Source organism: Anoplophora glabripennis, unplaced genomic scaffold (genome assembly GCF_000390285.2).
Source record: "Anoplophora glabripennis isolate ALB-LARVAE unplaced genomic scaffold, Agla_2.0 scaffold309, whole genome shotgun sequence".
NCBI lineage: Eukaryota > Metazoa > Arthropoda > Insecta > Coleoptera > Cerambycidae > Anoplophora > Anoplophora glabripennis.
This window is the reverse complement of record NW_019416391.1, coordinates 597,837-621,720: the sequence shown is the minus strand read 5'-3', so window position 1 is coordinate 621,720 and position 23,884 is coordinate 597,837. Positions and strand designations below refer to the sequence as shown.

At 32.2% G+C, this 23,884-nt stretch overlaps 1 protein-coding gene across 1 annotated transcript in view; it reads left to right on the top strand.

The window, feature by feature from the left end:
• The window catches only part of LOC111691484 (casein kinase I-like), a gene marked incomplete at its 5' end in the record, with an annotated part of 8,560 nt that extends 937 nt beyond the window's left edge, over positions 1-7,623 (top strand). The window contains 2 exons of the mRNA XM_023454410.1: positions 5,998-6,205; positions 7,556-7,623. Coding sequence (XP_023310178.1) covers positions 5,998-6,205; positions 7,556-7,623 — 276 coding nt within the window. The remainder of the gene's footprint in view (positions 1-5,997; positions 6,206-7,555) is intronic.
• Between the last annotated feature and the right edge of the window lie 16,261 nt (positions 7,624-23,884).

Sequence of the window (23,884 nt, the reverse complement as noted above, 5' to 3'; positions counted from 1 at the left end):
ATTGCAACATTCTCAGGACAAAAAAATAGAAAATTGCAAATATATCTTAAAGTAGTAACGGCAACCCCAACAATGCTTATATGGTTAGAAAGGAAATTTCAATCTACATATGACAGAGTAAAATATAGGATGTTCCATTTAAGTTAACAAAGTTATAGCTGTTTGAAGTTATCAAAATGCAACAGCAAAAATGAAACATCTATTATTAAATGTTTTAATTTGTTGGTATACCATAATGTTCTTATCTATGCCCTTTACAGGTACCCAAAAATCCACTTGATAGCCGCTTCTAGCATTTCCACAGACACTTGCATCTGTCAAATTTTTTTCTTAAAAAATTAATATCTCAAAATCTATAACTCCTAGGTATAGGGAATATTTAATAAAGTGACCCCCAAATTTCACGTAGAATCGGAAAATCCAAAAATATATTAGGTGTCCCATTTAAAATAACGAAGTTGGTGTAACCGGAAGTACTAGAGAGTTGGATTTGACCTTCATCGTAAGTTACAAGGGCAAACTAGGGGTAACTTAAAATCAAATGGAATAGATTATTTTTTTATGCCAGCCATCTATAAAGCCCTAAATTTTATGTCGGAATCTGGTACCAAAGATATTTTCCATTATGTCCTTGCAGGTGATTTGAAAGTCAAACTCATTTTTCACAAAAAATAATGGATACGAAGGTTAGAGAATTTAATAGACGTATTCAAAACTGTTAAAATATGTAAATAATTACAATTTGATAATAGTGTTATTCTGGAGACAGATATCTAATCAGCTGTTAGGTTAAATCCAAGGTCACCATCTATTTTTTTCAAGTTCAAATCTGTTTGACCTACAAATGACATGTAAGGACTTACAAGTTATAAAAAATCGGGTGGTCCATGTACTATTTTCAAGTTGACTAGATTTGACCTTGAAACTTAAAACCAAGGTCAAGCCCAAGGTCACTAGCATATTGGATTCTTAATATCCTACAGCTTTTATCTGAAACTTTCTTGATAGCACTCAAGAATCGTGCCTTTTTGTGACACCCGTATGTAAACAACGTTTCTACTTATTACATTTTTTTTTCTAGAGAACACAAGTCTCTGACTGGTACCGCCCGGTACATGAGCATCAACACCCATCTTGGACGTGAACAGTCTCGTCGAGACGACCTTGAAGCGATGGGGCATATGTTCATGTATTTCCTGAGGGGTTCTCTGCCTTGGCAGGGTCTCAAAGCAGATACTTTGAAGGTAAATGTATGACTTAAGATTACTTGTAGATTATATGATAGACACTGGAAGCCTTTGTTATCAAAAGCAATTTCATAGAGGGTACATCAAAGCCGTGCTCTTTATTTAAAGAATGAAAATTGGAACGGCCGACTTTAAAACTTATCTATTTAGGGTAATAATTTTCTATGCACAAAATTTATGAGTGTAGCGAGGCTACAATTTTGATTGTCAATATTTTATGTCAGAAAGGGTGCTTAAAGGTCGAATACGAATATGTATTTCCATTGTATTTTTGTTACAATTAGCAAATATATGGGCGAAGGCGAGGGAGGAATTTTATCGTTTTTGCGGGTATTTTATTAAAGTTAATATAAATTCATTGCGAGCGATATAAAATGAATTCAGCGTTGTTGTTTATTAACGTGAATATCAGGGCATTTAACTTCTGACCTGGATAAAGGAGTAATCCCCCTCAAAATTTTTAATTGATATTTATGAAGCAGCAAGAGAATTTCTTTATTAATATCTTTCCCTAGCTTGTTCTGTAGGATCCTACAAGGTGTATTTAACAACTGTAACAGAAGATCAATTAAGAACAAGTAAATTTATTATTTTTCCATCTTCGTTAGACAAAAACAAAGATTTATATGCCTTTCTTTTTTATTAATATACCGCCGGATGTTCGAAATGTGTATTGATTTAGCAATACATGGAAAATATACTACGCTAAATTTGGGGCGGGATATTAAAAAAAAGTCCATTTGGAATTGCAGTAAAATGTTTAAAAATTAACCGATTTCATCACAACCTGCGTCAGGTTGTAGGGAAGTTCCATCAATATCCATCAGTTACAACTGTTTGTATCAATATGATAAATAGTTCTTATACAGGGTGAGAAAGAAAAGAAAATTTTGTAGAATTTCACGTTAGGTCAGGGTGGGCCACCAGTAACGCCTCGGTCGCTAGTGACCAAACGACAAATGTTACAGAAACCTGTTTAGGTGGGTATGTGTAGGTTGATTACGGCTATATTTTAAAAATATTTTGAGGTATACATTGTGCCCAGGAAAAGCATACCATATCAAAGTTACGTTTTTTTAAATGGAACACCCTGTATTTTACTGCATTTTTGAAAGCACCGTAGAAAATAGGTGAGCTTTATTAAAGGTTCTGCATACCCAGGGCTTATAGTTTGTGAGATATTTCAATTTTAGTGAAAATGCAAGCATAGCGTTGAAATTTAATAATACCAATAAAAAAATAATTTTAAAGAAGCAGCTTTGGAGGGTCTATTTTAGATGCTTGAAGTTATAAATTGTTACATTTGTCGTCACTTAGTATTATACAGGGTGTTCAAAAAACTGCTGAATACTTCTCTCAACTTTAAACAGCAATAACTTGATTATTTTAAATGGAACACCCAGTATATTTTTACTTTGGGAGTTGGGAAATTTAAAACTCTTTCAAACTGTGTATAGGTTCCCTATAGCTATCTCTAACGGTATTGGAGATATTTGTGCCGTTTCGTTTTTTATCGATTTTTTTGTAAGATGTATCCACGTGTCTTTATCGAGGTCTTTGCTGAATTGATTTGGGTTATTCTTAATGATGTCTCTTTAAATATATTGAGAAAAATGAGGATGCAATTAGATGGCGCACCTGCAAATTTTTCATATTCAGGGGGAAATTATTTATATCGAAAATTTAGTAATAAATGGATATGTAGGAATGGTGTATGTCAGTGGCCACGTAGGTGTCCAGACCTCACCGTAATAGACTTCTTTGTTGCGAGCGAAAAATCTTGTATACAATGTTCCACCTATTATTTGCGATGATATTGGAGGGAAGGATTAGAGATGCATTTGCGTGAGAATATCATTTGAAGATAGAATAAGATGCTGTATTCAGGAGAATGGTTATCAATTCGAACATCAATTAAAATTTTACTTTGTTTTTTCTAAAAATAAAAGTTTCTTTTTTCATTATCATGAAAATAATCAAAAAAGTTTTTTAATAAAAAAATTATTTTATAAGCCGAATAATTATAAAAAGTTATTAATTTTGTATACATATGTTTGTAGTAAGTAACTGAATTATTTATGAACATGAAAAATATTTATTAAAGAAAATTTTACTTTTAGAAGAAACAAAGAAAAATTTTAATAGATGTTTGAATTGATAACCATTCTCTTGAATATAGCATCTTATTCTATCTTCAAATGATATTCTCACATTCCTTAGAATATTTGGGGTGATTGTGGCAAATGCATATCTAATCCTTTCCTTCATATCATCGCAAGTAGTAGGTGGAACACTGTGTACAAGATATATTTTTATACAGCCCGAAACAAAGAAGTCCATTACGAGAGGTTTGGACACCTGTGGTAGCCACTGACATGAACCATTCTTACCTACTCATTTATTACTTAATTATCGATTTATATAATTTCTCACTGAATATGAAAAATGTGCAGGTGTGCCATGTATTTGCATTCACATTTTTCTCCTTATATTTACAGAGACGTCATCAAGAAGAACCCAAACCAATTCAGTAAAGACCTCGATAGAGACACGTGGATACATCTTACAAAAAAAATCGATAAAAAACGAAACGGCACAAATATCTCCAATACCGTTGGAGATAGGTATAGGAAACCTATATACAGTTTGAAAGAGTTTTAAATTTCCTAACTCTCAAAGTAAAAATATACTGGGTGTTCCATTTAAAATAACCAAGTTATTGCTGTTTAAAGTTGAGAGAAGTATTCAGCAGTTTTTTGAACACCCTGTATAATACTAAGTGACGACAAATATAACAATTTATAACTTCAAGGATCTAAAATAGACCCTCCAAAGCTGCTTCCTTAAAATTATTTTTTTATTGCTAATATTAAATTTCTACGCTATGCCTGCATTTTCACTAAAATTGAAATATCTCACAAACTGTAAGTCCTAGGTATGCAGAACCTTTAATAAAGTTCACCTATTTTTTTACGGTGCTTTCAAAAATGCAGTAAAATACAGGGTGTTCCATTTAAAAAAACATAACTTTGATATGGTACGCTTTTCCTGGACACCCTGTATATCTCAAAATATTTTTAAAATGTAGCCGTAATCAACCTACACATACCCACCTAAACAGGTTTCTGTAACATTTGCCGTTTGGTCACTAGCGACCGAGGCGTTACTGGTGGCCCACCCTGTATATGGGTTTTTTTTAATTTTATAACTTATACGCAGCTTGCCAGTTTTTTTTGCTCACATTCATGTATGGCAAGTGACATTTTTTATTAGTAATCAGTGGTAGCGAATAATTCAAAAGAAAACACTTATTTTTATTTGTCGACGTTTCGTCAATATGTGTATGTATTGCAACATTCTCAGGACAACTAGAAACTGAATCTAGATATCTCTCAAAACGGGCTGAAAACATCAGTTTTTTTGTTGTCTCGAGGATGTCACAATAAACGACGAAACGTCCACCACAGAAAATGTGTTTCTCTTTTTGATTGATTTTACTCTATTACCTACTATTGACTGCTAATAATTCAAAAAATCAAATCTGCTAGTAACATTAATTAGCATTTTTATATTTTATTTATTTATTAGTTGAATTAAAAAATAAGTACCTGAAGAAGCAGAAAGAACACTTTATTTTAAGAACAAATGACAAAAACTTGAAAAACGAATACCACTAATAACTTATTAATTAATAATTGGAAGACCTCGTTCTAACTGTACAAGTTTTTGGTTATTGATCGGTGAAATTGCTGTGGTTAATTTGCAATTGAAATATCCTTTCTTTGGAATGCATTTGTCAATAATATTTAATTTTGAAGAAACAGCCGGCTAATTCAAAAAAATTATTAACCATATTCACTCTGTGAAATCTGGTGATATTATCCAAAGTCAGGATAAAGTTTTATTTTGTATATAAAATTGTTGCTTATAGCTAATGTTTTACTCGTCGGCATTCCTCCCAAAATAACGAGTTGTATTCGAAAATAATTTATCTTAATACCACTCCAAACAATAACAGAACCAGAATGAACATGTTTTGCCATTCTTCGTCTTTATATTTTTCTCCACGTGCATCGCCGCCTTCGTCATTCTCGAATTCTGTTGCTGTAGGAGTACAAAAAACATCTTCATTTGTTTGTAGGTGAACAGTGATCTCAGAATTTAACAATTTTGATGATCCAAACCGAATTTGAGATGTTCTCTCGTCTATTTTTGATGTCTACCTGAGACCTGCCTTGTTAAATATTACTGACAATACTTGTGTGTATATGTTCAAAAGAAATTCTCATCGAATCATAACGATACTTATGAGTTTTTCCCTTAAGAATTTTCTCACTATAACTCTATCTTCAACTTCTGTAGTCATTCTTCTCTTTTCATCATGACCATAGTCAAAAGAATTAGTTCCGTGACCACTTAACTGATCTATTGCTTTGACTGGTTGATTCATTGACTAACTGGGTAGTTTTTTATTTTAAAAATTATTTTAGAACTACTTTACAGGGTGCTGACCAAGTATGTTGATACATTTTATGGGATGATTCTTTGAGTGGTTTTAAACCAAAAGGTTAGGGCTATTCGTCTGTAGAATCATCAGACATGGACCTGTCTTGAGCGTATTCGCCCTCGACATTATGCCAGTAGAATTAAATAGTAGTAAAATTAAAATGTACATACTTTGTTGGTTATATCTCACCCACACTCGAGCGTACTTTGTACATGTTGTTGTACATTAAAGTATTCATTTTAGGAACGGTACCAGAAGATAGGTGAAACCAAGAGAACGACTCCCATCGAAGCGTTGTGCGAGGGTCATCCTGAAGAATTGGCGACCTATTTAAAATATGTTCGTAAGCTAGATTTCACTGAAACGCCCGATTATGAATATCTCAGGAAACTGTTTAAGGACTTGTACGTCAAGAAAGGGTATGCCGAGGACGGAATATTTGACTGGACAGGTAAAAACGTCAATTAGTTTACAATTATTTGACACAACTTATCAGCCGTTATTATTTTAATACAGGGTGTCCGTGTTTAAACTTGGAAATGAGCATTACCATGAGTTACTTTAATTGCCCAAATTTCATTGTTGTCATGGTAACGACTTAGAAAGTTATAATTGGAATTTGTTTTTCAAACTTCTTTCTTTGAAGGCGAATAACTCCACAACGAAGCCCGATAGGAAAATTTTTTTTATGAAATACTACATCTATTTTGACCTTCCCTCTTTACCCCTTCATTTTTAACATGACCTTTCCGGACACTCTGTATATGTCGTTGTTTAATATCCGTTGTGGTGACATTAGTGTTACCTACCATAAAATATTGCCAATATACTTTTAAATTAGTTTATTATGCCTATAATTACTAAACAATAAAATGCATCTGGTTGAAAATGTCAGCTGTGAAAACTGATTATATTAATTTCAGCATGCGATTATTTTATAATCATTTTAGTAGATAATTGCTTTTTTGATTTATATAGCTAAACACGTTTTTCCATATAATAGGTGATTTATAAAGTATGTATGTAAATTATTAGCTCACATAAAATAAAAAAGTAGGTTTTAGAATTATATTGGTCATGTTCATATATAATGTTCATACAGCATAGGGCTGATTGTCAAATTTATTAAATTGTCCTTTTGAACATTAAATTTTTAAAAATATCTGCAAATTTAGAACCCTCTTATATGAAAATAAACTTCCACTGACTTTTTACTTGACACATTTTTCACTAATTAAGTTCCTGTAGTCATAATACAGGGTGTATTCAAATAAGGAGCGCCATCCAACAACCACCAAATTTACATGTAAGAAGAAAGGATATACATATTTTCAAAACTGTTTATAATTCATATGTGCTTGCTTCATTTGTTAATTACAAAACTGTGTCACAATTGAATTCTCTGATTTACATTTACTACACAATACATAAGACAAGGTTTTAGGTAATATCAATTTACAGCAAAAGGGTTTTCTAGAGTACTTTTTATTAATTTTAATTAATTGAGTGAATAATTCAACAAAACCATGATAATTTTGTCTAATGGAGCAGAGAATATTTTGGAAGAGATTCCAGTCATCATAATAGCATGTTCCTGGAGTTGAACTGAATTTTATATGCCTTGACTATGTCAAATTTGAACACATATGGTTTAGCAGTTACAAAAAAATAATCTGAATTCATATACTCTATCCTCAAGATTATGTATCTTGGAGCATTTGTGCTCTTTCATTTAAACACGCATAGAAATATATTTTAATAGAAAATTTATGTTAATAAGCATTTATCTTCTTTTTTTTAGATCGCGTGTCCTGGATCAACACCGATGAAAGAAGAGAGTCTTTTAAAGCTGAAACCAAACTAAAATAAGTATTATTAATAATACATTAGCTTGTTTCTTAGGAATTTTCAAGACGTGATGTGTAATGTACTGTTAAATTTGTTAAATTACTTAAATACATTTTGACATTTTTAACAAATGTGTTGTCTAGTTTTGTCCATGTTACTGTCACTATCTTATAAAAAAAACATCTGTCTCTTGGCTTACAGGAAAACAAGTTGGTTGTAACAAAAATACATCTTGGAGCTTAAATTACTTGAAGTATTTTCTTGTAAAAAAAAATATTCATAAATATTTGTCTAATCTAAATTTGAGAGTGAATTTGCTAAATTTAAAAAATATATAATTCCGTAAAAGTAAGGTCGTGGTTCATGCTTTTATACCAAGTATTATTTCTTTAATTTTTTTCTCATTAAAAACTCTCTTTTTGTATAAACAAAATCAGCCAGATTATGCCTTCTTTGCAATACGGTTCTACAATTTAGCTTTATTTTTTGTTTTATCCGAAAAACGTAACCCGGCAGGAAAAAATGTATTTGTTCTTTAAAATTGAATTCTGTTTCAGATTTTTATTTTTCGCCTCCTGGTATAAAATTCGGCATGCTTTTCTATTATAAATTCTAAATTAAAAACCATCTGCTAATAACAGAAAAATTTAACTTTTTATATAACTCAACAGATGGGGCAAGAGTATTTTATATCGATCACGTTTTATTCGTTAAATATATTCATTGCAAAATAAATATGGTCCAATAATACTAGTTAAAATCTCACTAATATTCCAAACCATCAGAAATTTAATTAGTAGATAATCTTGGTAAATTGTATTATGTAAATATTTCGTTTGAATTTGAATAAAGTGCACGCTTATAATTCGAGTACGGTTACTATAATTGAGTTGGGAGAGGGAGGCTAGCCGAGTCAACAGCAAAAAGTGAGGATATGGATGTTGATATCGGCAAAAAATATTGATAAATTCATATGAGTATTTGAAAAATATATGAGTACCTCTTATTGCGTTTTTAATATACGTTATACGTATATACAGGTGTGGTGTGTGTAATCTATAAAAATCAAATTACAGCTTCTTAACCATATTTGTAATAGAAAAGTCTTATACGCAAAAGTTCTAGTTTTGCTTTTTTTTTCGTAAATTAAAGTTCAACTATGAATCAAAATATTTTCTCTGGAACGGTCCTGTCCGTGTGCTGTACGAAAAATACTTCTCAATTTTTGGAGAATTTTTCAATGCAAAAGTACAAATTTAGAAAAATAGATATTTAAAAAAAAACTGATATTTTCTTATTATAATAATTAATAGTAATTACTATCTTAAATGCACTGTTGTTACTGCAAGAATTCGCAAACAAAACCACATCCGTAAGCATCTGTAGTTGCCAACTGCGTGCACTAAACAAACTACATTAAAATATGGAACAAAATGAAATAAAACTTACCATTTCTAGAGAAAGTTTTAAAATAAATCCCTATTAGGGCGGATACAGGCATGGCACCGACGCACCCAATTTTGGCGAATATTTTCCCAAATTCCAGGTATTCCCCTAATTGTGTCAGTAATTTCAAGTATACGGTTTCGCAATTCTTCCACCGTAGTAATTGGAGTATTGTAAACCAATGACTTCAACTGCCTCCAAAGATAAAAATCCTTTGGAGTCAGATCGGGTGACAGAGGTGGCCACGGCACAAGACCAAAGCGTCCAATCTATCGCTGAGGAAACATTTCATTCAAGAGTGTCGTTACTTCTCGAGTACCGTGTGGAGGAGCCCCATTTTGAAGATAAAACATGCGTGCCCGAACTTGTATTGCCACATCGTCCAATAATTCAGGCAACTGGTTCTCCAAAAAGTCAGCATATGTTAGTCCATTTAGTCATCCTTCAAAGGAATAGGGACCCACAAGTACATCGCCTATTATGCTAGCCCAAACATTTACCGAGAACCGATGCTGAAAATGAGTTTCCCTAATCGCGTGAGAATTTTCATCGGCCCATATATGCATATTATGGAATATTCACTTCATCACGGGTAAATGTCGTCTCATCTGTTACACAAACATAAACAGGAAAGTCTACTTGATTGGCACATTGCCGTAAAAACCATCTGCAAAAACGCATTCGTTGATCAAAATCTAGAGGTAAAATCTGTTGAAATGATTGCAGATGATAGGGGTGCAACAGCTGGCACCTTAAGATGAGATGTACGGTACGAGATGAGGTTCCTACTTGCTGTGCGAGTCGTTGAGTACTAATTGTAGGGTCTTCGTCAAGATTTTCCAACACTGCATCTTCAACATTAAGGTTCACTTGCTGACCACGTCCTTCTCCTTGAGGAATAACACTTCCCGTATCTCGCAGCTGCTGAACGAACTATATGATTGTATTTGCACATGGGGGGGTGACGTTGTGGCCATCGTTCCCGGTACAACCTAGTCGCCGCGAGCGCATTTTCTCAGGCTGCACCATACACTAACACCATATCGACACGTTCGGAAATAGTAAATGCATTGTTTTCTCGGTTCATTGTAAAACTAGTTTATGCACAAACTAAAAAATTAAGCAAAGTAAGTAATAAGAATCTCATATTTAATGTAATCGGCACGCTATTCCTATTTTTTACTTCTTTATAAAATTACACCGTCACTATCGTGGAATTACAAAATAAAAACTTTTGTCTTGAATCTTTCACTTTTTAACATTGATGGTCGATGGACGATGCTTAATATTTAATAATTAAGTGAGTAATGAATTCATTACAAATACAAATTCAGTTGACTGAACAAATTTTTTGACGATGTAACCTAACTCTTTTAGTATTATTAGTAGATTATACCGACCTAAATTAAAAAGGCGGTTTTCCACTAAACGAACAAAACAAAACCAAAACACAAACTTGTGTCGAATAAAACAGAACTGTAATTTTTCGCAAATTTTTTGAAGACTGGCCTGTTTTGCGATAGTTGGAGTTTTGTTTTTCGGGTCCCGCTCGAAAGCGGTCACATCAAAAGGTTTTTAAGGATACTTGGCTAGTATACAAACTAACTAACTAACCAAGTAAATACTTCAACCGTACATATGTATATACACTTACTTTTTTTCCAAGGACTTCAGTATAAACCAGCCATAACTAAGAATAAAAACATATTCTCTAAACATGTTGGTTGGTTATTGGAAAAATGTGTTCCGACTTCTTTGCGACAACCAGTGGAAAATGACCGAAAAGAAAAACAAAACTCGAACAAAATGTAGCCCGCTGATGGAAACAAGAGTTTTAGGTTTGTTTCAGTTTTGTTATTATTTTTCAGGTTCTAGAAAACCCAAACAGGACATAAACTCAACTGTCTTTTTAGTGGAAAACCGCCATAAGGTTGCATCTCGGGTCGCATAAAAACATTTCCAAAGTTTTTAATAAATAACACAGGGTCGGCCTTCATTTTCGTTGAATAAATGACCTTTAATTTACAAAAAAAAAACTCGAAGAAGTTTTCTATTACAAATATAACAAGAAAGCTGTAGTTCAATTTTTATAGATTATACACGCCACACCCTGTATTATTAAAAATGTATTCCATAACTAACTTTATCTTTGTCACTGTTATGGTTTTAGAGGGATAAAGAATATTATATACCTATAGATCACTACGAGCTAATTTTCGTAAACCTCTAATACAAAAGTAGGTATACCATGGAAGTGGAATTGGCTATGAATTACCTCAAAATCTCTGAAAATTAAAAAAATGTCGCATTGGAAAGTTAGACTTTAACCTTTACTCTAAAAATTAGTATTGGATGTTATATTTCAGTTGATACCTTGTTACAATTACAAAACTTGCTATTGTCTCCCTTGCTATTGTCCTCACATTTAAAAAAAACATTAAATAGGTTGTATTGCAGTAACAACGTAAGTATCTAATGAAGTAAATGATTAAATTCTTAGAGTTTGTTCATTTTCTCTTCTGATGGGACGTATCTAGAGTATAATATGACAGCAACAAGCTTACGTATTATAGTTTTGAGCCAATGATCCCCACGTGTGGTAAAGTGGAGATAAACTTGGAATGACGAACTATACACGGCTTACCAACCGGATTATATGCTTCCGTCATTGTTAGATCCATAAACCGTGCTTTGCTGGAGCTAGAGTCTCAATTATAACGGCAAAATATACGTTTTCATTATACTTCATGCCAAACATGGCGAGACGCGGAAAAAAATAAAGTAAGTACTAATGATGGAATTAATACTTTTCAACGAAATATTATTTTTAAATAACAGTATTCTGTTGTAAGCTGATTTAAAGTATTATTTTTTTTTTAATGTAGAAAATGGAAGTTAATCAAGATTCATACCTTTCTAATATCTTTATTTACTAAAGTATTTTAATGAAAAATTGTGTATTTATTAACCAGATGTCTTTTTTGAATCTTTATACTGGATAATCCACAAAACTGATCCAATTACCAACAGAACGAAACATTCCTTAGGTACCTTTTTTCCATTTCTACATTTTGTACTGAAGTCTGCAATATTTTTATGAAAATCTTATACCCTGCTAACCAGATGTTTTTTGCAATTTATGTACTGGGTGTTTCATAAAACTGACACAGGTGGACTAGGTTTTTCCTTATTCATTTTGTTTATTTTTTTTAATATTTTGAAGGAAAGTTGTATATTTACTGACCACTCGTTTTTTCAAAATCCATATACTAGATGTTCCACAGAATTGACCCAAGTTCGAATTACGGGCAATTTTTTTTCTTTTCACTTTTAACTTTGTCTTTATTTACTACAGTCTTAATGAAAAATTGTATATTTATTAACCAGATATCTTTTTTGAATCTTTATACTGGATAATCCACAAAACTGATCCAATTACCAACAGAACGAAACCTTCCTTAGGTACCTTTTTCCATTTCTACATTTTGTACTGAAGTCTGCAATATTTTTATGAAAAATCTTATACCATACTAACCAACAACATTTTAACATCGTGATATGATATTTATGATATTTGTAGTTGATAGCTACAACTTTATTATTTGTAATATGTTTCTAAACTTGAAAACCGGAATGTTGCATTGATTGGCGGCTGATCATTTATTTAAAAAGGTCCTCAACAGTGGCATTTGCACGCCACTAAATTTTCTATTTCAACTGAAACTATACCAGATAATAGAGGTACAAGATATTATTCATCTTGTAGAATTAGAAAATAATACCTATTAGATTGTCCGATATAAGCAAAACTAAGTTTTTTTAATTCATCTATCTTGAAAATTAGGCATCTATCGACAAATTTATTAATATATAATAATAAATTGCTCCAACGCTGCATAAAAAAATTGTCTTGAGACATATTTAAAAATATATTTAGAAAAAAATGAACACAAACAATTTTTTAATGAAATACCTTCCTCAAAAACGGAGGACAGGGAGCACAAGAAATTAATCCTATTACCCCAAAAATAAATAGGGTCCTTAACTTCCAATTACTTCTTTTCGCCCGTAATCTGCTTAAACGTATTTCATGGAGAGGCAGCTCATTTTGTAAGGATAATATCATTCCTTAATTTTGACAAGTACTTTTTTTATGTTTGTTGTTGAAACCGCAAAATTTTGTGAAATCAGCTTGAAAAATGTGTAACAAAATGATTAATAACTAATTCTTTTAAAACATACTTAACTAATAGGTCAATATTTAGCCGAAAACACTTATTAAAGCTGTCTACATGAGAAGAAAATACATATTTATTTCGACAAGATTATGTTTTTCTTCAAACCCTTTATCTTTGTCGAAGCAATGACAATATTCTATACAGGTGTAACTCAGTTGCATTTTAATTTTTAAAAAAGTAACCCTAGTTAATTTCAAGGAAAAGAGTTCGTCTAACCCATAGACCTAGTAAACTATGGACTGGCCCTAGAAAGAGCTCAATCGCGCTGATGTGTGCAAGGCAGATGAAGCTAGTGCAGGCAAAAACCGGTAAAACAAATAATGGTACGCGGGTATAACGGTACAAAATACCGTAAACAAACCTTAGAGTAAAAATCATGTAAAAGATTTCTTAAATTTTTGTGTCTGATTTAGTGTATGTAAAATATTTGTGAAAACTAAATATGGTGCAATCGTGTTCAGCGATCAATTGCGTAAAGGGGTAAAAGAGGTTCTGATGGTACCAACAAGTTTAATACTTTTTACATTTTTCTAGAAGTAATGACCAAGTACAGTTGTACATATTTAATTATATTATTTCCCCCATCCTCAGAATTATTACATTTTGACGTCAAAATGTTGCTTGCCCCCTTAAAATTATTTTTAACATCAAACTAAATACAAATAAATAAATAGTTTCAACTGAATTATGCTTATAATATGCTTCAGCAAAACTTGTCTTTAAATAATATGTTGAAAAAGAAAGCATCGATAGTTTTGCAAAAAAAGATAATATGAACTATTTAAAACAACGACTACAGAAGAGCTTGCAGTAATTTTAACTGATCGAGCTTATGATATGAGGAAAATAAATGAAGAAATACATAAAGAAGGCATTATAAAAACTATTTGGAAAATTGTAACTATTAATATTTTTAAATATGTATAATAAAATATCTTTGACTTTAAATTTCTAATTATTACATTTCTCCATTAATATCTCTAATTTGTACAGAAATTCCATATAAGTAAATAGTGCTTATGCTCTTATTCATTAATAATAATTGAAGTTACTTCAGTTTGAGTTAAGATAAAGAATTCTTAATACCATAACTGTAGTTTTACTCACAGAATTAATATATCTACACATTTTTAATGGGATTTTTTGTCTTTTATTCTCTTTATATTATTTTTATAAAGTCTTTGTAGATCAGAAATTCGTCGATTATCCTTCTACTATGCATCTGAATATAATTAAAAACCTAATCAATAATTTTTAACTTGACCATACTTTTAGTGTAGCCACCACACATAAAAGTAGTTAAAATTAATTTAATTTCAAGCTGGAATACGGCCCAACCGAAAAAAGGGGTAAGGAATCGAGTATAGCTAGCTGATTAGTTGAATTAAATGTAGTACGTTACAGTCGAAATTAAGCCCGCACTAGCTGTATCTCTCTCGCACACGTCTGTGCGATTGCCGTTTATACAGGGTGATTCATTAACAATGGGAAAGTCGACAGCTGAAAATACTACACGTGAAATGGTGACCATTGGTGCAAACATGCCTTATCCGAAAGTTGATAGTTTCGGAAATACAGGGTGGTGAAAGTTAAAATTTTAAATAGTTTTTTTTTCGATTATTCTGAAAATATGTAGTTTAGGAACTTGAAATTTTGTGAAACTATATTTTTTTAGGCGACGAATAAGATGCGGGTTGTAATTTCAGCATTGCTCATAGAGGGCGCCACTTACGACCAATTTTACCGAAAATTTAGTTAATAAATTTTTACCCTGTATATTTAACATGAAACTTGATTCAAAACCTGAAAGAGCTATCATTTTTCCATTAATTATGTACTCTTGTTTCATTTCGGTATCTCGATCCGTTTTCGAGAAAAATCGATTTAACGAACACTATGTTTTGATAATATGAGAAATTAAAAGCGAAACAAACCAAGTGTTTCTTCGTGTTATTACAACAATTAACAATAAAACAAATAAAATACGTAATTATGATTTAAAGTAATTGTTCGAAGAATCCACCGTTGACACTGATACACTTTACACGTTTTCTGAGAGATCTTCGAGTTTGAAACAACATATTGGGATTGCGTCTGACTTCGTTGGCAGCGATTTGTATTCTTTGCCACAACTCTTCACACGAGCCAATAGATTCTTTGTAAACTATATCTTTCATTCGAGACCAAATAGAAAAATCAAGAGGATTGAAGTCCGGACTTCTGGATGGCCAAGCAAAAATGCTTACATGGCCAATCCAGCGATTTGGAAAAACTGCATCTAAATATGCACGCACTGGCCAAGAAAAATGCGGTGGAGCTCCGTCGTGCATGAACCACATGTCTCTTCTTAAATAAAGTGGAACTTCTTCAAGCCGTGGAAGCATTTTTACTTGGCCACCCAGAAGTCCGGACTTCAATCCTCTTCATTTTTCTATTTGGAAGAATCTATTGGTTCGTGTGAAGAGTTGTGGCAAAGAATACAAATCGCTGCCAACGAAGTCAAACGCAATCCCAATATGTTGTTTCAAACTCGAAGATCTCTCAGAAAACGTTGTGTAAAGTGTGTAAATGTCAACGGTGGATTCTTCGAACACTGACTTTAAATCATTATTACGAATTTCATTTGTTTTATTGTTAATTGTTGTAATAACACGAAGAAACACTTTGTTTTTTTTTCGTTTTTAATTTCTCGTATTATTAAAACAGAGTGTTCGTTAAATCGATTTTTCTCGAAAACGAATCGAGATACCGAAATGAAACAAGAATACTCAATTAATGGAAAAATGATTGCTCTTTTAGGTTTTGAATCAAGTTTCATGTTAGACATACAGGGTAAAAAGTTATTAACTAAATTTTCGGTAAAATTGGTTGTAAGTGGCGCCCTCTATGAGCAATGCTAAAATTACAACACGCATCTTATTCGTCGCCTAAAAAAATATAGTTTTACAAACTTTCAAGTTCCTAACCTACATATTTTCAGAATAATCGCAAAAAACTATTTAAAATCTTAACTTTCAACATCCTGTATTTCCGAAATTATCAACTTTCGGATAAGGCATGTTTGCGCCAATAGTCACCATTTCACGTGTAGTATCTTCAGCTTTTCATTTTCCCATTATTAATTCTGTACTTATAATACTCTGTATAGGCAAAATGACAGTTGGGCGAGTCCAGTAGTTTATAAGGTCTATGGTTTAACTACATGTTCATAAACACTTAACTTTCGACGTTGTTAAAAGTTTCAAACGTCACATATATTTGAGTACTTATGTATTTGAGTAGGCTGTGGTAAATCCCCTTAGGAAATACTCCTAAATTATAACTAAAATAACTGCTTGGTGGCGCGTGAACCACACATTGGTGTATTCGGAAGTAGAATTTAATGTGTCCAAAGGTACATAATTCACCATAACTCCCTGGTTTTGGTGTATATCTTGGGGAGAAGGCAAAGAATAATTTACATAACTCAGATGTAAATAGAAAATTATGCAAACAAGGAAGAAATATTTGTACGGCTGTTCGCATTATTTATATTAATGGAATTTATGGAGGAGGGTCTTCCCTCAGGTTTATGTGCCCTGTGTAGGATTATGCAGTTTAAATTAAAGTGAAATGAAAAAAAAGTAATCTAAAACGCTTTTAAAATATATTTGTATGTAGGTATATTATGTAATTAGCTAAGAAAAATATGAATTCAGACACTCTGTATCTTATTTTTTATAAGATTCGTTAAATAAGTAGTTAAAAACATCCATAAAATAAAAAAACTCAGTGACGTACACATAACCATATCCTAGATTTAATTAGATAAAAAAAACAACAATCTTCTGATTGCTTTACAGAGTGTTAGTGATATACTATGTGAAACTTTATTTAATTTATTTTACGCTACATTGCAAATAAAACAGTTTATATAAACATGTGCCTGGATACGCTTCGTTTTCCAGAAGCAAAAAAAATATTACATTTATTTAAATGCCTCTTAAGATGCTTAACGTAGATTGATGAAACTTGAGCCAACGACTTAACTAAGCAAAAATTTGCTTAGTTAGTACACAAATCTGCTAGCCAGTGGCGGAGTTAAAAAGAGGCACTGTCAATAAAAACTTTAGAATTTATAACCAAATATTTTTAAAAATAAATAATTACATTTATAATTTTAAAGAAAGTTATTATTTAAAATTTAAAATAAGCTGAAGACATACCTCAATGAATCAAAAAATAGATCCAAATCTTTTAGTCTCACAAAAAAATTACAGAATTTTTTTAGAAATATTTTAAATACGATATAACCGTAGGTCAAAAAAATGTTTGTCATAATATTTTTTCACCAATGTTTTTTTTTCAGCTTTTCATAACTTACTGTATTGCTAACAAAAAATTCTTATAATTTTTTTTGTGACATGAGAAATATTGTTACTAAGTTATTTTCAATTTACTAAAGTATATCATCGTCCCAAATTTCAACAATGTACAAGTATGAGATATTTGAATAAACTTGATATTACATTTTATTTCAACATCTTATACTTGGGAAAACTAAACGATTAGGGATACATATTTATAGGAACTTTTCTTTTTGATTTGTGTATCCAACATTAAAACGTGGCAGAATATTCGTTAACACTCTGTATATTAAACCTTCAAATTAAACATAAAAAATATGTGCAAAGGCATTATTTATATTTTTAATGCTATTAATATCAATGTCTTTTTTTTTGAAAATTTATAAATATTGAACTATTGAATATTGAACTTCAATCACCATATTCTAAACAACCCAGTCATGATCAAGTAATACACCGAGATTAATAATAGACATTAATATAGTCATGTTTGATTTGAAACCAAATGTGTATTGACAATCTGGAAAGGACGTCGTGACGTTTCCTGAACCTTGTGTTTGCAGGATTGATGGCAAATATCCTTCTATTGGTTTTCCTCGATAGAACAGATCTATTTGTCTGTCACTAATAAATGCAGGAGGTTTGTAAGTAGTTGTTATCGATTGCTTACAGATATAACAAATAACACTTTAATTACATATATGGGTTTAAAACATTTTTGTTAATTTATTTTATACCTATTTGCTACAAAAAAGAAAAGACCATAAGGATAACAAAATATTTACTTTCGCATAAATTGTCTTCGTGCAATCTTGTGCAAAACGTAACTAGACATCTTTTAAGTTTTAGAGATAGCAATAAAATTTTATTATATTATAAAGAACATATTATAGTGGGTTCTATAAATCTAAATGACTTTCAAGAAGTCTACATACCCATTTCTTTCAGAAAACCAAGAGTTTTTTACTTATATTTCGCAGTTATGCTTGACCTATCATAACGATATTCTTAAAGAAACGCACATAATAATGAAATACGTCCTGAGGCTTTTTCTGCCGTATCGAAATTATTACGGTAAAATGTAAGTATGCCAGACGGCCCTGAGGATTACATTTAGGATTACAGGAATAGAATAATGGTCCCATATTTTTTCCGAACAAATCCCCTTGGTATTACGTTTGACCTGAAATATAATTGTTATATGCCATGTGATATTTAATTTAGTGGCAGAGAATGTAGTTAGAGTGTTAGATGTCTAAATTCTTTGGGCAATTAAGGCAAAATCAACACAGTGACGTTACAATTGGGACTTCACTCGAACAGAACTTAATTAAATACAATACTTTTTGAAAAGTATCACAGTTGGCGTTGTGCAAGTAAAAAATAATAAACCTTGTCTCTCTATAGTTAAAATTTAGGGCTTAATTGGATCACGTCATAGTTATCTACCAGTATTTAACTAAATTAGTACTGTTAATCAGTACTGTTCAGAGTGTACAGAAATTATGAACTAAAAAATAACAGTACAAGTTCCTATGATACTTTTTCGTATACTCAGTATTAAAGTAATTACATGATCTCAAAATTATCCACACTTTGATATAACTTTCTTTCATTTATTGACAAGAAACTACACCTATACTATAAAACTATAACTATTGAAATGAACACACTGTATTTCAGGACACGACACAGAATAATAATATAGAAAAAAATCTTGAAATTATAACGTAGACTATAAGAAAGACATAAATTACTTTTAAAGTAAAATAAAATCCCATTTCATAGTTATTTCATATCAAAATTATAAAATTATCATTTAAAATTTAACTAATACATTTTAATAGAGAAGCATGTCAAAAAAAAGATAAAGTTTAGAATCGAAGTGGAAGCATGAAAGCATAAGAAAGATGCCACAGAAAGGTCAATTTAACAATTTTACAATTAAATAAACGTTAAATAAATTAATACAAAAGAAAATTCAAATATTAGTGTATCAGAAAAACACGTAGGCTAGAAGTTTATTATAAAAATTGTCATTCAGAATTCCGTATAGAAATTTCTTGTTAACTAGTTTTAAAACGTAAATTTACTACGCAGTTACAAAATACAAATTACGCCGTAATTTATTAAAAATAAAATCACATTGCAATATGTTGGAGAGAAAGTGCGCAGTAAGAAAACAATATCTCATGGATACAAGTGACCAATCAAAAAAGGACAAATCAGAAAATTTACCTTCTAACGGAAAACAACACAGCATCGTTGCGAAGTAAACAAGTTGGAAGAGAAACTAGTTGGTCCAAGACACAGGTTAGGGGTGCATGTTATCCTGCAGCTCCCCAAATAACATCGTAGAAAACCAAGAAGCAACCAACTCACACAAAAAAACCATCTACAAGAGACGAGAACAGCTGTCAACCCACGACTAAAAGCGAGGTTAGAGTGAATACTGGACATTCCAACGCAGAAATAATGGAAAATGTAAGTTCAGTTGCCTAAGCATACTCTCCGAAACCTAAATTAGCGTGTTTACCAATTTGAACTAAAAACATTTTGTGAAATCAAAAACTTAATTTCAAACCATAGACAATATCAGTGGATAGAAATTAAAATCCGGTTTTTTTAAAAACAATTGTTTTGAAATTTACTAAATGTTTCACAATAATAGTTGTTTATATTTTTTCCGCAGGACAAGTCTGCCAAATGCACACGTGGTATGCATCAGTTGTGTAGCGTTAGGTTAAGCGCTGTTGTCACATTGTGATTAAACTCCCCAATATTAATATTCGTTGCATTTTGAAAACTGTAATATACAACTTTTTTGTTAATTTATGATTACTCTATATATCATGCTTACCCTGTAAACAATCAAAATACCAGCAATCGCTCTTACACTGAAAACTAATGACAATAACTCAACAACTGCCGATGAACAATTTGCCGGGAATCGGTAAAAACGACAGAAAAAGGATCACAATCGAATATTACTCATGGTAATAATGGTATATTGCCAGAACATTATACTTGAATTATACAAATTAAAAACTATTGTTAGTGTACGCTTAGAAATAACTAGATCATGTATAAATGTATGAAATTAAATTATATTTATTCATAGCGCCGTCTCTTCGATTAGTTCACCTCTTGTGAAGCGCTCAAACGTCCCGATGTTCCAGAAGGTTTTCTAATAAGGGACAATTTACTCGAGACGTGTATTTGCATTTCGCCATATTAATTATCGTTCCCCGGCACTTGTGATTTCGAAATACACCGCATAATTCGATGAGGGAACCGTAGCTTGTCAAAATCCCGAAATTGGACGAGATAGGACGATTTGTATGTATGAATGATGGCTATATGCGTAATCCAACCCGAGAGAGAGTCGCTCGGGCGGATCCGCACGGGTTTGAGTTTAATAGAATTCAGATATAATAAGACATTGTACCCACCTGCTCCTTATACATCCCGTAATTCGTCTTTAAGTCGTCCTTAAAGGATAAGGCTCCCTCCGTGGGGGAGATTGGGTGAGAAGTCGGTGGAATTTGAGATACGCTTATCTAAATGCCTTGCCGCGCGGCCTTTGATGTGGTTTAGGGTTTAAATGTGATGAAAATTGACATAAAATTATATCGAAAATCAAAAGAAGGCAGGGTTTCTTTTTGCATTGTGTAATTACGAAAGAAAGTCATTAAAAAATGGGGATTGCTTAACGCCTTCGCCGACGGACTGATTTTTGTAAAGGGTGGAAGACTTTCGATATATTTCATATTAAGGGCCCCATATTCTTTAAATAATGTTTTCCGCAAAGACAAATAATTTCAAATATTTAATAACTGAATAATCTAAAGCTTATCGAATAATAGGAATGTTATGTCATGCCACCTGAGTATTTTCAAAGACGCCGCAGTAAAACGAATAAACAGGTGCAAAAAACGATCAAACCATCAAGGTTTTAGGTACTGAAATCTACGAAAATACTAACTTTTTTGGACATAACTCCACATGTAAATATTCTTATAACATTTACTTGCTTAGTCCTACATATAAAAATGTTTACTTTTATTTATAAGTACGTGAAAATAATTCTTAAAATGTGGGGTTAGGGTAACAGAAAACGCATGTTTTACATACGCTTTTTTTTAGTTATTATTTTATTTGGGTAAATTTAATTGGTACCAATGAATAAAGAAAACATCAAGGATTTTATTTTTGTGCTTACTTTTGTTCTACACGTTTTACTTTTCAAGACTTCAGTACCAAAAAATGCCAGAAATTTCACCATTTCTCGGCCAGGGATATGGCCACCTTAAAGAGGCAGAAAGCATATTAAGATAATCGATGATATTGCTATATCAATTCAAAATAATATAAGTGGTATTTTCTATTAAGAAAAAATGTCGGGCTCCTCTGCTATTGACTGTCAAAGTTCTTGAAAAAAAAAATATGTTTTTTGTAATATCTGGAGAATGTTACGATGGATTTTAATGAAACTTGCTGTGGACTTGTTCCTAAGTAAAACTCATGTTTTGATGAAGCAACCGCGTCCATTTGCATTGGTAAAATCCTGTAGCATTCATAGTTTTTACGCAATTTTTTTTTTCAATTTTAGACAATCATTATCACTACTACTCAAGTACAAGAAATACTCACCACAATCACTACTATCGCAGTAAGTATCTTGGTGAATTCTTGTAGAATTCATAGTTTTTATTCAAGAAATTGTTTTCTGTTTCGTTGCGATTTAACAATTTTAAATGTATCGCAGTAAATCTGCTCTTTTACAAAAAACATCTTTCTCTAATAATAATTACCAATCCTGTTACCTAGGATAACAATATTGAAAGTAAAATGGTCGCTACTTTAAAGTCTGTCGCAATGCGAAGGATTGAATATCATTTTACTTCATTAGATTTATTTTTTGTTAACACTGAAAAAATGTAAAGACGTACTTAGGAAAGACATAATTCTCTTTATTGAAACTGGATGATAGTTACATAGATACAATAGATGATGGCGGAATTACAAGACATGTTCGATATGCCCCCCATTTTCCTGGACGCATAGCTGGATCCTTCGATTGAAATTGAATTGAGCCATCCTCAACATTTTTGGATCTTTCCGTATTACGTCCGCCTCGTTTTTTCTTCCTGGGATCCCGCAGGAGTAGCGTAAACTTTATTCTTCAAGGCTCCCCATAGAAAAAAATCTAACAACGTTAAGTTGGGGGACCTGGGGGGTCATTCGACAGGAACATCTCTCCCTCTTCCTCCGATCCACTTGTGTGGAAAAGTATTATTCAAATGTGCAGTTACATTTGCACTAAACTGCGTAGGAGCACCATCCTGCATGAACCACATCTGAGCACGAAGAACGAGAGGGACATCTTCCATTAGAACTGGAAAAGTATTCGTCAGAAAATTGAAATAATTTTCGCTATTCAAGCGGCGCGGCATGACAGAAGGATGTCACCGATAATCCCGGCCCAAACATTTACTGGAAATTCCACCTGAAAGTGGTTAATACGCCTCGCATGAGGCATTTCTTCTGCGTAATGGTGAATAAAATTCGGCTGGTGAAATTTGGATCGCGTGCCGACGCTCCTTAAATAAAGGGGCGAAATTGAAGTCTTCTCTCAAAATGGTATAGTAAAAGCTCCTGAATAGACTTCGCATGGTAAGGATGGAGAAGCTGCTGTCTTATGATGCGATTAATTGTACTTTTTGGTACGCCAAATTCCACTGTCAGACGGCGAGTATTGATATTTGGATCTTCAGCGACCCTATTTAAAACGTTTCCCTCAACTGGTGCATTTCGTACTTGAGGACGACCCACACAGTCAACGACTCGAACACCAAATTGTCCAGTCTCCCACAAACTCTTTTCAATCCATGTAAATCGGTAATTTGGAACCCGTCGATTTGGGTATCGCGCTGCGTAGACGCGTACACTCCCACCCAAGTTGTCTTCGCAAAACCCTTTGATCAGTCGGTCATCTCTTCATAAGAAAACGCCGTTCGAAACGAATTGATTGACAATTCATTTATTATAAAATGACATCATCGCTTACTACGATAGTAGTAATTGTAGTGAGTAGTTGTTGTATTTGGGTAGTAGTGATAATGATCAAAAAAAAATGCTTTGCGTAAAAACTATGAATGCTACAAGATTTTACCAAGAGCACGAAAATCTCGAAAAAGGACTGATGCATCAATAAAAATAAAATGAATTGATTCCAGCCAAATTACCAAA